This window comes from Plasmodium inui (genome assembly GCF_000524495.1).
Source record: "Plasmodium inui San Antonio 1 unplaced genomic scaffold supercont1.16, whole genome shotgun sequence".
NCBI lineage: Eukaryota > Apicomplexa > Aconoidasida > Haemosporida > Plasmodiidae > Plasmodium > Plasmodium inui.
In genome coordinates, this window is record NW_008481850.1 from 321,616 (window position 1) to 337,493 (window position 15,878).

At 42.7% G+C, this 15,878-nt stretch overlaps 1 protein-coding gene across 1 annotated transcript; it reads left to right on the forward strand.

Moving 5' to 3' along the window:
* Nucleotides 1-909: 909 nt before the first annotated feature.
* Nucleotides 910-14,604, forward strand: C922_03676 (H/ACA ribonucleoprotein complex subunit 4; the record flags this gene model as incomplete). Its single annotated transcript, XM_008819265.1, has 3 exons — nt 910-2,535; nt 2,815-12,041; nt 12,156-14,604. 3 exons carry the CDS (start codon nt 910-912, stop codon nt 14,602-14,604), a joined length of 13,302 nt encoding a protein of 4,433 aa, XP_008817487.1.
* Between the last annotated feature and the right edge of the window lie 1,274 nt (nt 14,605-15,878).

Here is a 15,878-nt window from a genome sequence, read left to right on the forward strand (position 1 = left end):
CGACTTTAAGTATTTAAATCTGTTCCTTTTAATTTTTTTTAACATTTCACCACTTTTTTGAAATACTTTTTTTTTCACCATTATTTTATTTTTTTTTTTTCGTAGCCCTTTTTTTATAGCCCTTTCTTCTTAACCCTTCTTTTCCTTGCCCAAAATTCCTTCCCTTTTTTTTTTTTAACACTTTTTTTTTTTTTAAATAATTACGCCTTTTGTGAGTATTTTTGCATTATATTCTTTACCTCATAAAGGAACTATATGATGCGTGAGAATGTATGAATGTAATGAATGTAATTTTTCTTAATTTTTATTCCAAAAGTGAGCACATATACATACGCGCATATGTATACGTGTACGCAGCATATGAATATAGCATATATAATACATATATTATATAATGCCATATACATATGTACGCATGATACCTATTTATGCAAACGCCTACCCCCATATGTAATCAGTACAAGTTTACATACTCGTATGAGGCAACGTATGATGCAGCGTATGATATAGCGTATGATGGGATGCAGCGCAGTTTATGCCTTTCTTATGCCTGCCATCTTAACCCCTACGTACGCATAAATGCTGATCCAAAAAACAGAAATTACTTAAGTTTTAAAGAATGCCAAAAATTATGCCATCAAAAGGTATAAAAAATTAAGTAAAGAAAAAAAATTAACAAAAAAGAAAAAAAAAAAAAGCGAGGAATATGCGAATAGGGAAAATAACCCTTTGAACAAAGTTAACAAATAAAAAAGGGAATAGGAAATAGGGAATAGGAAAAAGGAATAGGAAAAAATCAAAAAGCGAAAAAAATGTTCAATCAAACAAAAACAAGAAGCACACCAAGTTAAAAGAGAATCAGCGGATGCCTTAATTAGGAAAGATAGAACGAACACATATCCATACACCATGAATAATGCGAAAGACATAATCAATTTTAATGAACATGTTGTTAATAGATATAAACATTGCAGGACTAATGACGATAGCAGGTGCGTTTTGCAGCATGGTACTTACCCTGTTGATGAAGTTAAAAGGGCCCCTAGGGGGTATGTGTCCCGGGAAAGAAGCACCTGTGTAATAATGGCTCATTCAGATAGGAGCTTAAATTTGGTCAAGCGGTTTGCCAACTTGGCAAAACACACAGATAGTGCAGATCGCACAAATTATAGAGATAACGTCTCTCGGACGCGACCTCCCGACCTGCAAATGGTGCACCGCATAACGATCTGCCTCTGCTTGAAAATATACTTCTCCGTTTATATGTATATAACCAATTTGAGGAAACTGTGTTTTTTGCTATTCTGCGAGTGCTCGGCTTATGTGGCCAAGAAGTGCAGACTCTACATATTAAATAAAGCAAACGGAAAATGTAAAGCCATATATAGGCATGCCATACAGACTGAAGAGGAAGAAGAAAAAAAAAAAGACAAACAGGTTTATGCTGGCAAATTAGAGCGATCGGCGGGAAGGGGACACATGAGTGACTTCCACCGAATTGAAAATAATAAACCCACAGAAGTGGGAAAAAAAAATGATTACCACGCCTATTTTGTTTCAAGCAAGTTCTATATAGATAAATTTGGCCGCATTGAGAAGTCAGCTTTTATGTCAGCGAGAAAGGTGGACGCTCCAAACTGGCCAGACGCAAAACGAAGAAGAATACGTTACCTTGGTTGTGTTACCCGTGTGTACACGAGTAAATGTCGTAAAAGAGGTGGAGGAAACAACTCCTGCACTAGTAGGCGAAGTAATGATGGGGATAAATACGCAGCCAATCTAACAAGCGGAAGCCTCGTAGTTGGAAGGGGACGAATCCAAGTGGTCACTCCCCTTCTGATAAGCAGAAAGGGAACATACACAAAAAGGAATATATTTAAAAAGAATAATAAAAAACGTATATTTCAAGAGCAAACCTGGTTTAATGCTTTCAACAAGGGTAGTGCCATATACCCAAATGGGGTTTATTCCTACCTCAGAAATGGAGAGTGCCTCAAAGTAGAGGTAAATGGAAAAAATGAAGACTATATTAGTGAATCATCTGACGAATTCGAAGAACAACGTGAGGTTGTTACGTATAGCCCGTTCAACCATTTTAGTGAAGGCGTCTTCGCCGTAGAGGATACAAGAGGGGACTCCTCTATTTCTATCCAGCGTGTGGTGCAAAAAATGTTAAAGATATACCTCATGCTGCCGATCCCCCTTCGCTTTACCGAAATGGTAAGCGATTTTTACAAGCCCGTTAGCCATTGGGCAGTTCTTGTGAAACAGCCGTGTGATTGGGGTGAAACCTTTTTGATTACCCCTTTTAATGTTTTAAAAATAATTGTTAAAAAATTAAAGGCACATCATTTTTATCTCACATTCGACTTATGTTTTAAGACAAGAGTCGCATCAGAGTATGATAGAAAGAGGGCATATATTCCAGGGGTTAGCAAAAACTCAACATTTAACTACCCGGACGGATTAAAATTCCGTACAACAATGTTACTCAAGCTATTTTTAACTTTGCCACAGGTGGCAGAAGAGTGTCATGTAACACGTTACAAATTTTTTCTTCCCCCATTTTGGAGCAAGCCCTCACTTTTCTCTTCCTACACCACATCCGATAAAATTGATTCTTTATTTTTCCTCTCAATTCTATCCCCATCTTTGAATAGAAAACGTTTTAAAAACTCAGGAAAGCGTGCTCACCATATTTTAAAAAAAAGAAGAAATTGCACTAGAAATTTTGGACGCGCATTTATCAGCAACATCAGGTTAAGTGCAAAACAAATTTGCAAAAAAAAATATTCATCCCTTTCGCGAAATCAGAAAATGAAATTTCGCCCAAATGTGCTCATGATGGGAAAACACACAGGGAGGGAAGTTTCGAAAGACAAATTCAAACGTCAAAGGGGGAAAGTACTATCCGTAATGGCCGAGAGACGGTTAGCGAATGTGCTGAGGTTACCTCAGCAAAGCATAAGCGGGGCAGCGAAAAGGGCTAATGAGGCAACTAAACGGGAGAACGAAGCTGCGAAACGAGCGAGTGACACGGAAAAACTCGTCGATATAACCGTGTCGAGGGCCAAGGAACTCCTGCCCATATCGGAACCCCTCCTTGAGCGTAAGCGTCGCTTTAATTTTATCAAAAACAAAATGAAGGTATCCCTTTTCTTACTCAGATGTTATGATATTTTTCCCGCCAAATATGTGCACGTGAAAATGCAACGTGTGGAACTAAGGGGGGCCAACTGCAGCAGAATTGACTGCGGGGACGTGGGTAATTCCGCGATGAGAGAATGCCCAGGGGGAAGTAGTAACAAGGGGAGAACAGACGATAATGGGAAAGGCGAGAGAAGCCGCAAACGCGGTGATAGCAATCAAAGTAGAAAACGTGATGACGGCGGCCAAAGCAGCAAACGTGGCGACGGCGGCCAAAGCAACAAACGCGGTGATGGCGGCCAAGGCGGCCGAAGCAGCGGCAACGGAGACGACAACGATGACGAAAAGAACAACAAGAAGAGTCACACCGATGATAAAGGTGAGAAGAACGACGAGACGAAAGGGAGCGGGAAGAAGGATAGCGGCACCAACGGGAATAATACCAACAGTGAGAAGGATAGTGGGAGCGATGCTGGAGGCGGTACAGGAAGCGGGAGCGGCAAAGCCGATTCGAATGAGGGCGTGAAGGGAGTGTCCAACGGTGCGGCCAAAGGATCCTCCAACGGAGCCTCAAATGGAACGTCCAATGAAGCCTCAAATGGAACGTCCAATGCAGCCTCAAACGGAGCGTCCAATGCAGCCTCAAACGGAGCGTCCAATGAAGCCTCAAACGGAACGTCCAATGAAGCCTCAAACGGAACGTCCAACGGAACCTCAAATGGAATGTCCAACGCCGATGCGAACTCTAAGAAGAGGAGGAGCGAAAAGGGGAGGAGCAGAAGCAAAAACAAAGGTGACGTCGCAGGCGGCCGGCCGCCGAACCAATCCGCCGCGGGGAAGGATGACAGTGCATCGGTAAATAACGACTCCTTCCTGTTGAACAACGAAAGGAAAGAATCGGTTAAGCGAAAAAAAGGAAACAAAACAGGAAAAAAAAACGGAGCTAATGAAAAAAATGATAAATATTCACTTAACCTTCTAATCGCAGAAGATGCCTATAAAATTGTAAAAAATGGAAGAGTGTACAAACCAACCGAGCCAGTCAACAGTTTCCAGACCCACCAAAATTTTATGCTTAGAGAAATGATGTGGATGAGTATAGATTATTATGAAGAAAAAAGGTGGAAGAAAAATGTGTCGAAAAGATTTAGTTATCAAGTGAATAATCACTTTGAGGACAGAAAAAAAAATGACAAATATTTTATTTCTTCGCAGATATCGAATGACATTAAGATATTTTGGTTTTTTGTGCTAAACGAGGTGAGGCCTGACTTGGTCCCCGTGGACGTGGACCATAAGGTGAAAAATAAAAATTTGCTCAAGAGGGATTTTTTTAAGTCCGTTAGGAAGAATTTTAAAATGGAAGGAAATAATCTTTTCACTCCCGTTGAAGCGAACCCCTTCGCTTCGGCCAATGATGAGCAGTTGGATAGTCATGCCGCGGAGGACGGTGAACAGAGTGACAAATGTGACAGCCCCCCGAATGACTCCAGCCCCAGTGGCATTCTAAGCATGGCACGCAGCATGTTTTCGTTCAATTTTATGAAGAAAAGTGAGGCAAGCGGAAGAAGAAACATCGACAAAGGAAATATCGACGCAGGAAATATAGACGCAGGAAATATCCACGCAGGAGAATCCCCCAATTACGCCAGTCGTAAAGACAACCCAAATGATGAGCAGTGTGAACCCCCCCCAAGTGGGAAAAACTCGCAGAGTGCCTCCCCAACAATTGACGCGAATAAACAACAGACACTCGCGAGCAACAGCCAGGTGGATGAAAGAACCATAGAGGAGTACCAAAATTACGAACAGCGTCTTATACTTTTCGAGGAAAATGTAAGCAGGGAGTTGCTAAGCAAGCACGAGCACCATAGCAGGAGAGGGGTTGACTTTTGTGAAAATTTTAGGATGGAGGAAGAATACACCTACCGGAGTGCATACCATTATAATGACGATTATGTGGACTACTATTCTTGTAGTACAGACTACCTTGACTTGAGTAATCACCTGTATATTTACTGTCTTCTCTTCATGAGCATTTCTCTAATCGAAGTGAATGAAAATATTTTTTATAATAATGAAAATTTAATTAATGATGACCAAGCTACGTACTCCTCCGATGATGAACAGGGGTCGACGGTCCCGTTTGGAGGAAAGGCCAAACTGATGTTACGGCAAAACGAGGCTAGTGACGAAATGGGATACACCAAACATGAGAAAAAAAAGAGAGAAAAAAAAAGGAGTGATAGCAACCATGGCAGTGACGTTGCCGATGAGGGAGAGGTGCTGGAGGTGGAAGGGGCCAAATCAATGAATGAGCCAGCAAAGCTTGGGGACGAAGAGACCAAAGGGAACAATCCCGCGAAGCAAAACACAAAGATCAAGCTAGAAATTGTAAAAAAGGAAAGCAAGAACGAAATGGAAGAATACGATGAGGAGGTCTACAGGGAGTATGCCAGGAACCATCACGAGTATCAACACGTGGACGATGGAGACGACTTCGATGATGTAACAAGGCTAAACGAATACGCTGACCATATGAACCACCTGGATTATTACGATGAGATGAGGCATATTAATAGCAATATGTTAACCATGGCCACCACTCCCCTGAATGGTGTAGACGTCAACGAGCTCCTCGTCATTCCATATTCCGCTTCCGACAGGATAATCAGTAAAGGAACAGGTAGTAGTGCCACACTAGGACAAAACAGGAGCGAATTTCTAAACCAGATCAAACAGAAAAATGTCAACCTGTATATGAATAATATGGAGTTATGTGGGGGCAGAACCTACCCATTCGAATTAGAATATATTAATAACTCAAATAACGATATTCGGCTCCCGCTAGTGAACATGTCAGAGTATGACGAATTCACCTTTTTTCTGTATCTGTTTTATTTGAAAAACTCTCCATATATTTTAAAAAAACAAATGATGAAGGAAAAGAGAAAACGGAAAAGAGACTTCTCAGATGTTGCCTCAGCCAAGAAAAGGACACCAAAGCGAAAGTTGAACAAAGCGGAAAATGATAAGACAGTGGAGACCGTACTAGAGAACGAAAAGTGTAAAACAAATGAGCAGCCTCTAACAAATGCGGAAGTAGAAAACGCCTCCTCCTTAAATGAAGTCAATCGCGCAGAGGAGAATGACCAGCATTTTGATTTTTCCAAAAAGGATGACTACGGAAAGGTGGGAGTTAAAAAAAAAGGGATAAAAGATGATGGGGGCCTTAAGAACAATCATCTTTCTGAGGAGGGACATCATTCTCGAGTGAGAGAAACCAAGGAAGGATCCAATTTCACGGAGGAACAGGAAGAACAAAATTTAAAAACGTGGGCTGACACGAAAGAAGAGTGGACCAGCGACGAAGTAAATTTTCTTCTCATCCTTACAAAGACGTATATGAATTATGTGAATGTCGACTCGACCCAGGCCAGGGGATATAACGGTGAGGAACAACCCCCTTTTGAGGGGATTGGTGACTGTCCCCCTGCCAAGAATCATTTGGAACAGGCCTCCATTGAAGTGGCCCCCACTGAAGCGGTCACCAGTAAAGTGATGCATCTAGGAGATGCGCAAAATGGAGATGATACTACTGCAGAACAGGATGGAACTACCCCCTCCCAAGTGCTAAATGGAAAAGGAAATAATAACAATAGAATCAATAGCAGCGAAAGCAGAAATAACAGCAATAACAGCAGCTGTGGGGGAGGGGATCAAGTGCATCATTCGCGAAAAACCCAAGGGAACTCCCCGAACGAGGAAGTTCTCACTGCCCATGAGGGAAATAACAACGCGAGGTGTGCAGAAAAGACAATGGCGCCACTGGGCGAAGTGCCCCTAAGTGCCAACTACATTTACTCCATAAACTGGAACATCATATCCCTGGCGCTCGCCTCGTACAACAAAATTAATCACGTTTACGAAATCAGGAGAACGGCGGAGGAGTGTAAGGACAAGTTCTTTTCTCTTTTCCGGGACAAGAGCTACGCGGATGTCAAGTCGACTAGCCTGCATGGGGAAAATTATTTAAATAACAAAAAAAAGTTAAAGAAGGGTTCGAAACGGTTAAAGTTCTTGTCCATATTTCCCCCCCGAAGTGCGAACAGCTTGATAGGCTCGTTTAACAAATATATGAGGGAAAAGATTGAGATGCACAGGCAGCGGAGGAAGGCGGCCAGTAGTGGTGGCTGGGGCAGTGACGGCATGGGGAGCGGCTGCAGGGGAAGCGACCCAGGCAGACCATTAACCGACGAGTGCCAAATGGAGGAAAAACAAAACGCAGGTGGAAATCCCCACGAAAGCAAGGGTGCCAAAAATGACCAACCCAACCGTGATGAGGAAGAATCAGAGGGGAAGAATTCCAATGGGGAGGAATCTATCCTCTTCGATAAACCGAGGAAAAGCGAACTGTTAAATGGAATATTGCAGCAGCTGTCAAAAGGAAGCGCCCATCTTCTAAACGACAAAGATAATCTGAGCAGCAAACCGAGCAACAGCTGCACCACCGAAGAGAACACTCTTTCCAGGATGAACGAGTTGGAGGAGGAATCAAATGGCAACACCTTTCTGTTTAGAAACACAAATTTTTGCTCTAATTTGAAGAAGGATCGTCTTTTTAACAATTTATTATCTCACATTTCTAGGAACTCCGACGAAACTTCTGATGAAGATACCGACTGTGGGAAGGACAGCTTCTTCAGCTCCAGTGACGTGGATGATTCTACGACACTGAAGCAGGACGAACTGTCTTCCATCAAATCGGACCATTTGAAAAATATTACAGTAAAGAGGAAGCGCCCCTTCGGAGGGGATAAGCAGGATGAGGGGCGCGAGTATGACCCAAGTGGGGATAGCGCAATGGAAGAAGGGGGAGTTCAAAATGGGGGGCCATCATATGAGCACTCCGAAGTAGAAACTCAGAATGAACAAATGTTGGAAAGACAGGAGCGTAACCCAGGGGTAAGCAGAAATATGCAGGAAGAACAGAAGGAGCGAATGGAAGGGAAGGAAAAAACGGGGGAAATAACACAAATTCACGATTCAAACTTCTTGCAGCGCAACGAAGATGTTCCATGGGTAGAGAGCCAAAGGAAAAGTGAATGCTCATTTTGGGAAACAGAAAAGGGTGGAGGTAAAATTGAGGAGTGTGACAATAATACAAAGAACAACTCTGCACTTCCCAAAGGGAGAAACGAACCGATTGAAGAGGGAAAGGAACTAATGCCATGCAATGAAGAAGACGAGTTATTTCTTCACGACGTGGACATGAGCAATCATATGTGCACATCAAACTTAGGCAACCACTCGGTGACTTCAAACGTGGGGACATTCACAACAAGCAATGACAAACAAATAGAGGGAGAAGAAAACGAATCGGTCAATTTTGCCAGCCTAAAAAAATCGCTGAACTCCATTTGTAGCAATAAAAAAAGCGTAAACGAATTTTTAGCTTTACTAAGAAATGATTGTCTCGTTAAGAATAAAAAGTTTCATAAAATGATTCAGAATTTTTTAAATAAAATAAAACCGGTTGTAGGGTACTATGACAATATGTTGGACTCACTAAACAACGAAACTAGCTATGAAGTATCAAAGAATGAACCCATGATGAATAATACCTTCTGTGCAAAGAAAATAGATAAAGAGTTCGTAAAATTGATTAAAAAAATAATCGAATATGATAAAAGGAGAAAGAATAAAAGTATAAAAAAATTAAATAACTTATCAGAAAGTAGCCAAATTTACAAGATGAACGAATTTTTTATTTACTCTCCGAATGAATCTTACAACACCGTTAAAGATTTTGCACAGAAGATACTCAACTATGTTCCCTACGTGGATGACAAGAAAAAAATTAACATTAAAAAGGTTAGGAAAAGATTCCAGTGCAAAAACTTAGTTTCACAAATTCTGCTAGCCGACTACATTCTAGATAAGTTAAAGAATTTTCCAGTGAACAATTCTTATCAGCCTACTCTAAATGGTAAGGCGGTGGATAGTCTGCTTTCCGAGACGAGGTTAAAAGCGTACACGAAATTTATCAATGATAATTTACAAGAATATCAGGATGTCGTTAAGATGGAGAAATGCTTCGCCGAGACGTACGAAGGGAAGAAGGAGGAAAAGTTCCTGTTCAACAGGGAAGGATTACTCAACGGGAGAAGTGGAACAAATGTTAAAGTGAAAAGAGAGAATGACCATGTGAGTGATGATGCAAATGACAATGAGAGTGGCCCACCGATGAACAAACAGATGCAGGAGAGGACTGACCCAATGGCAGACCCCCTTCCAGAGCATAATGCCTGGTTCCTTAATAAGAATGGAAAAGTGTTCCACGATGGAGGAAACGAAAAGGATAGCAACGGTGCAGGGGTGGCGGGTGCTATTCCCGTGCCTATAAAAATGGAGGATACAAGCAATGCGTTCAACTTTAACAATTATGATGACAATCATAATGCACTTCTACGCAGTGGTGTGTACGACGATGCGAACGTGACACCCAAAGGGGTGAGGAAAGCAGAGCTGGATAGAGACAACCGCCACAGCATTATACATATTAAGGGCAGCATGGACAACGCGAATGTTGATTCACCGCTTGATGGCCAAGTGAGAATTAACGAACCAGGAAGGGAAAACGACTACATCAGAACGAACCAGCAAATGTGCCAAAATGCAAGTGACCACGCGGTTAATCCTGCAGTTTTTAACGAGATGCCCTTGTACCAAAAGGTAAAGGAGGATGAACTCAAAAATGAAGCGGCAAAGAGTATCGCGCCCCCCAGTGAGACAGGTATTTACGGCGATCCAAACTGTGGCAATGTTAGCAACAATGGGACGAACAATGGGAAGAGAAATCGAAAGAGCGGTGGAAAGAGCAGCGCGAAGAGCAGCGGGAAAGGCAGTGGTAAGGGGGGGGGCAGGGGAAGCACCAAGGGGTGCAACAAAGAAAACGTCAAGGAAAACGGAAAAATTGTTGCTAGTGACAATCTTCCCACACTTAACGAAACAAACGCGATTAAAGACGCGGCCAAGACGAAGAAGCCACCCATGTCACACACGAACCCGTTCAGTGGCCCCCCCAGCGAATCCAGCAACTTGGACCAACAGATACAGAATCTGACCAAAAATGAATTCTTCCTAAGTAACAGACAGAAATCTTTACCGATAAAAAATATAGCCCAGACGAATAAAATAACCAAGTATAAAACGTCGATAAGTGTTTCGAATTTTTCTCGAGAATTATTTAAAAATAATAGCATCCTAAATTATTTACCAAATGGCAATAATTACCTTGCCAATAATGCACCAGAAAAGATGCCCATGAAAAATGGTTTACCTGTGAGTAACTTGCCTGCAGGAGAGCAAGACGAAGAATATGCTGCCCCCCTGGAAGGAGATGCCACTGTAGACAGTAAGAATCGCCAACCAGATGAACAAGTGCCTAGTATGCATAGCAGTGCAATGAATGACATGATGGTGCCTCTTCACGTGTCAAATGGACAGCACGTTCTAAGCCATGACACAACCAACTTCTCAAACAAGAAGCAGAAATTGGTAAACACGAAATATGATAGCACCCCAAGTAAAAATGCGACACTGGAAAATTTGAACAAGTGTTTTATCAACCAAGCAGGTACTCCTTTCAATGCCGTCCAGGATTACTACATGCTTAACCAGTCTCCTGCAAAGTGGAACAAAGGCTTACCCAACACGGAAGGGATCAAATCGAATGCTTCTTCGTTTTCGTATCAACAGATGCAGAATTGGGGAGACCCTCAATTTGTCAACAAGGGGGACACCTCGCCTCTTATCAGTACGAACCTACAGATGCCCGTCGCAAGTGCGGGCAGCGCACATAGCTCCTCCAGGAATAGCAGCGCGAAGAAGAATAGCTCCAAGGGGAGCAGAATCCCCAAGAACAGCAGCTCGAACAGCGCCCTGGTGCACAGCGCTGGCAGCAGCGGAGTTAGCGGAGTTAGCGGAGTTGGTGGACTTAGCAACGGTTTCAGCAATAACGGCCTCATCAACAACACTCTCAGCAATAAGGGTCTCAGCAATAACGGTCTCAGCAATAACGGCCTCATCAACAACACCCTCAGCAATAACGGCCTCATCAACAACACCCTCAGCAGCGGCGGGAAGCCCCTGTTCTCGCGGCCAAACGGCGAAGAGGAAAAATTCCCGTCGCCCATGCACGCCGCCTCGCAAAGCGGCAAGTACATACCGCCCAACGGCAGGAACATGCAGATGGGGCAGATCTCGCAGTTATCGTCAACTTCGCAAATTTCACCAATTTCGCAGATGGCTCACAGCAAGCCTGCAATGTACGATCCCCCAGAAGTGTGTCCCAAGAATGTGCGGACGAACAATCTACCTAACAGTAACTCCAGTTCGCATCAAATAGAAGTTACTTCCAGCGGTTCATGCAAGAAGATGCAGCAAATCCCAATGAACAACAGTTCCCTAAACTCAGAAAAGAAAATCTACTCTATGTATAAAGAAAATCAAGCAAGAGGAGGGGTAATAGGGTCATCTGTAGTACCGGGGCCATCACCTTCCTCATCAATAAGTAGAATAAACGATGACGCACTTCCCTTCATATCGGCAACCCCAAGTAACTACTCAGTAGGGTATGGAACAAACCAACCAGTAATGCAAGAAGCAGATGCAAAGTCGAAGTTTTTACACGAACAAATGAGGAACAATCAAGATATGTTAAGTTCTGATCAAAAAATATTCCTCGATGTAAGCAACAAAGGTAATACCATTGCAAATTATAACTATCCTACCATGGCAAGGTACCCTAGTAACAGCATTCAAAATGTGAATCCATTAAGTACTGACAATAGAAGATCAAATTTAGGAACTAATTATAGCCATGCGAATTTGTCAAATAGGAACCTTAATTTTGTACCCTCCAATGTAATGCACAGCCAGAGTAACATTTCACCAAACACTGGAAGAAGATCATTGATACAGCACCCCGTACACTCTCTTTCCAGCTTGGTAAATATAAATAACAACAAATTAGAAAGCAATGAACCTTTAAATTTTTCGAATGATTCGTTTAATAAAAATATGAGTTGTTCAAATTTGAGTAGTGTAAAGAGCGATGGCAATGATGAAAAGAGGAACCTCTCCTCTGGTGCCTTAAAAACCGGTGCAGATGGCAATTCGCACATGTTTCAGAGAATATTGCAGGCGAAGCACCAAAGTGACATGCAGGGCGCCATCCCCGAGAACCACAAAACGCAGCCGAGTTACGTGAATAGTAGTAGCGGCGGAGGCGGCGCCATTATTAATGTCCTCAGTAGCAACATCGGCAACGGAGTTAGTAGTGGCATCGGTAGCTGCGTCGGTAACAACATCAGTAGCGGTAGCGCCGGTTATGTCGACGCTGGCGCCCTGTCTGCCCTGAAACAGCCCCACATGCACATGAATGACCCCCAAAACAATTACATTTTTAGCGTCAACGAAAGAGGCCAGAAAAGCCTCGCAACCATGAGCCCCCAAGGATCGAATTCACAGGGATTCAATCAGCCAAACCAGTTAAGCCAGCCAAATCAGCCAAGTCACTCCACTCACCCAAATCAACCGAGCCAGCAGAATATTAATTTGAACAACATGAATGGCCAAGCCGTGAAGTACCACAGCGCAAACTTGCCTAGTAGGAAACAGGGAGGAAGCGTCAATTACTATGTCAACCAGATGAACTTCATTCTCCAAGTGCTGAATCAGTTAAATTCGAAAGGAAGTACTTCGCCAAATGGAACCCAGCAGGGCGCGGGGAAGCCCGCTATGGAGCATCCCGCTGCGAATCAGCCGAGCGGTAGCCAGTCGGGGATGACCCATCCGGGGATGAATCAGCCAAGTATGACACAACCGAGCATGACACAACCGAGCATGACACAACCGAGCATGACACAACCGAGCATGACACAACCGAGCATGACACAACCGAGCATGACACAATCGAGCATGACCCAGGGAAACCTGACGGCACCTATTTTTGGCCACTCAAGCAGCAGTGTGGCCTCATCAGATGGGAACAAGAGCCTGAATATATCTCCATTCCATTCGCCAAATATCAAAGGAAAAGGTTTTAAGCAACCATTTGGCGATAGTAGTGTAAACAGCCCCAATATAACAAACATGGGCACAAAGGGGAACTTGCCAAAAAACATGATTCAGAAGATACCTCCAAAAAATATGTACCCTTCGCAAGATCTGATTCAACAGAAGTTACTACAACAACAACAGGAGTTACTGCAGCAGAAGTTACAACAACAAAAAATGCAGAAGGAATTATTTCAGAAGGCATACAGTGAGAAGGAAAATCAGTCAAGTACACCCCAAGGAGCATTTCAGGAAATGCATAATCAGTGCCCTCCTGACAACCTAATGCAGAATGACCAAGTGAGGCAACAGAAGTTGCTTCAGAAGATCCAGCAGGAGCAAATACAGAAGCAGCTTCAGCAACTGCATTCCCAGCAGCAATTCCAGGTTCACCAGATGCAGCAGAAGGTGCATTCGCAGCAGATGAGTTCACAGAAGGGACCGTCACCACTGAAGGCGCAGCAGTTGAAGCAGCACTTGCATGCACAGAAAATGAACCCTCAGCAAATGAGCCCACAGCAAATGAATTCACAGCAAATCAATTCACAGCAAATGAGCCCACAGAAAATGAACCCCCAACATATAACCGCACAACAGCTACACGCACAACAGTTGAAGCAAATTCAAATGCAGAAGCTTCAGTACCAGCAGCAGGAATTGAAGAAACATATGGAGCAGCTGCAGCAAAGGATCCCCCTGTCGCAGCAGAAGTTGCACCAACTATATAATATGAAACAAAATATGTTTTTAAGTGAAGACAATGAAAAGAAAAACAAACAGAGCCAAATTAGCCTTCCCCTAAATTCCCACGTACCCAACATGCACAATTTGCAGCAACTGAATAAAGGCGAAGAACTTCTCTCGAAAGAAAATTTGAATAGCAGTATGGGCGGTAGAGTCAGTGGCAGTGTCAGCGGGAGCATGAGCGCAAGTATGAGCAACGGGGTGGGAGGGGTAGGCGGCATGGCCGGAAGCAACATCGGCGGAAGTAACATGGGCAAGAACTTGGGCGAAAATGCCATGTACATGATAAATAGGAAGATGTCAAATAACCTGAACAAGCTGAACAACGCGGAGCACTTTTTTTCCTACGACTCATTTCAGCAGTCGCTGCCTCCGAGCAAAATTGACGTAAAAGACATGAGAACGCATGACGGAAAAAATATAAATGAAAATAGCATGTTGTTAAACCCAGCCCAAGCAAGAGACCTGTGTAACAATAATATGCCCTCTCGCGTTGTGCCCAACAGTATGCCGCCATATATCTCTTCGAACTCTCCATTTAAAATGAATCATCATAATAAAAACAACATGAACAATAATCAGCAGAAGTAGAGAAAAAAAAAAAGATATAAACTTTTGCCACACGCGTTTGCTGCGTAGGAATGAGAAGAGCGCTCCGTAAGAAGCGTTATGTATGCCCATTCGATCGGATGAATATGTTTCTTTAAATGCTTGTATACACTGAACGGGTTAGGGGAGACAATAATGATCCTTTGGTGTGTAGCAGGTGCTGAACTGGTGTTAACCATCAGACAGAGGACGCAATGTACCGGGCAATGTATTGTGTGCAATGGAAGAAGGCGCCTTAACGATTTGTACTTGCACACACGTACACATTTATATCACATATGGTGGCTTTATTTTACCCATTTCACACGCGTGCTCCACCACACGCAGATATCAAATGAATGCGGCAGCACGAGACGCGTCACAACAGAACAAAAAGGACAGAACATCGAATTGTGCACACCGAAAAAGGAGGACCTTTTTTTAGTTTTAAATTTTGAACGAGAAAGGAAGAGGCGAGAATATTATAAACTTTTTTTTTTTTTTAATGTAGCCATTATCTTTAAAATCTGTTTGACTATTATGGCAAAAAAAAATACCTGTGTAGCAAAATGCTTTGCCCCAACTGTGTATTGCTCCGAACCCTTGTGCCGTTTTCAAAAACTGGATGTCATTTTTATCATGTCTACGTTTCGCTTCGTCCATGTCTATGTATATATATATATGTATATGTATCTATACGTGTATATGTGTACATTTACCTGTAGCAGCCGTGTGCGTTATTCGTCCCCTTGGGTATGGGGCTTCACACAGGTGCCTACACCACTAACGTGTTTACAAAAGGAAGCGCTTATGAATTAATGAAGTCATAAGAGAGGCTTCCTCCTTCTATTCGTCCTTTTTTTTCCCCCATTTTGATGCTATTTAAAGCGTACTTTCATTTTTTAATTCACATTTTTTATTTCCCCTTTTATTAATTTTTCCCCTTTTTTTTTTTTTTTTTTTGTTTTTTAAATAAAAAATTTTGATGACGAAGCGATTCGTCGCTTGTTTTTAAAATCTTTATGAATGGAAAGGAGAGACGCATTCAAGAGGAAAAGAACAAAATACGGAGAAGGGTGCGTCACACAAGTGGATATAAATGCATGCGCCCACATAATGCATACGTATCCATTACGCCCGAATGCATGTAGGTATAAACGATCACAGGAAAAAAAAAAAAACTGCAATCCGCTTGGCAGTTGTGTCGGTCGTTCTAATCTATATAACACGCTACGCAAAATGGGGTGCATTTTCCCCCCTGAACAGTTGCTTTTTTG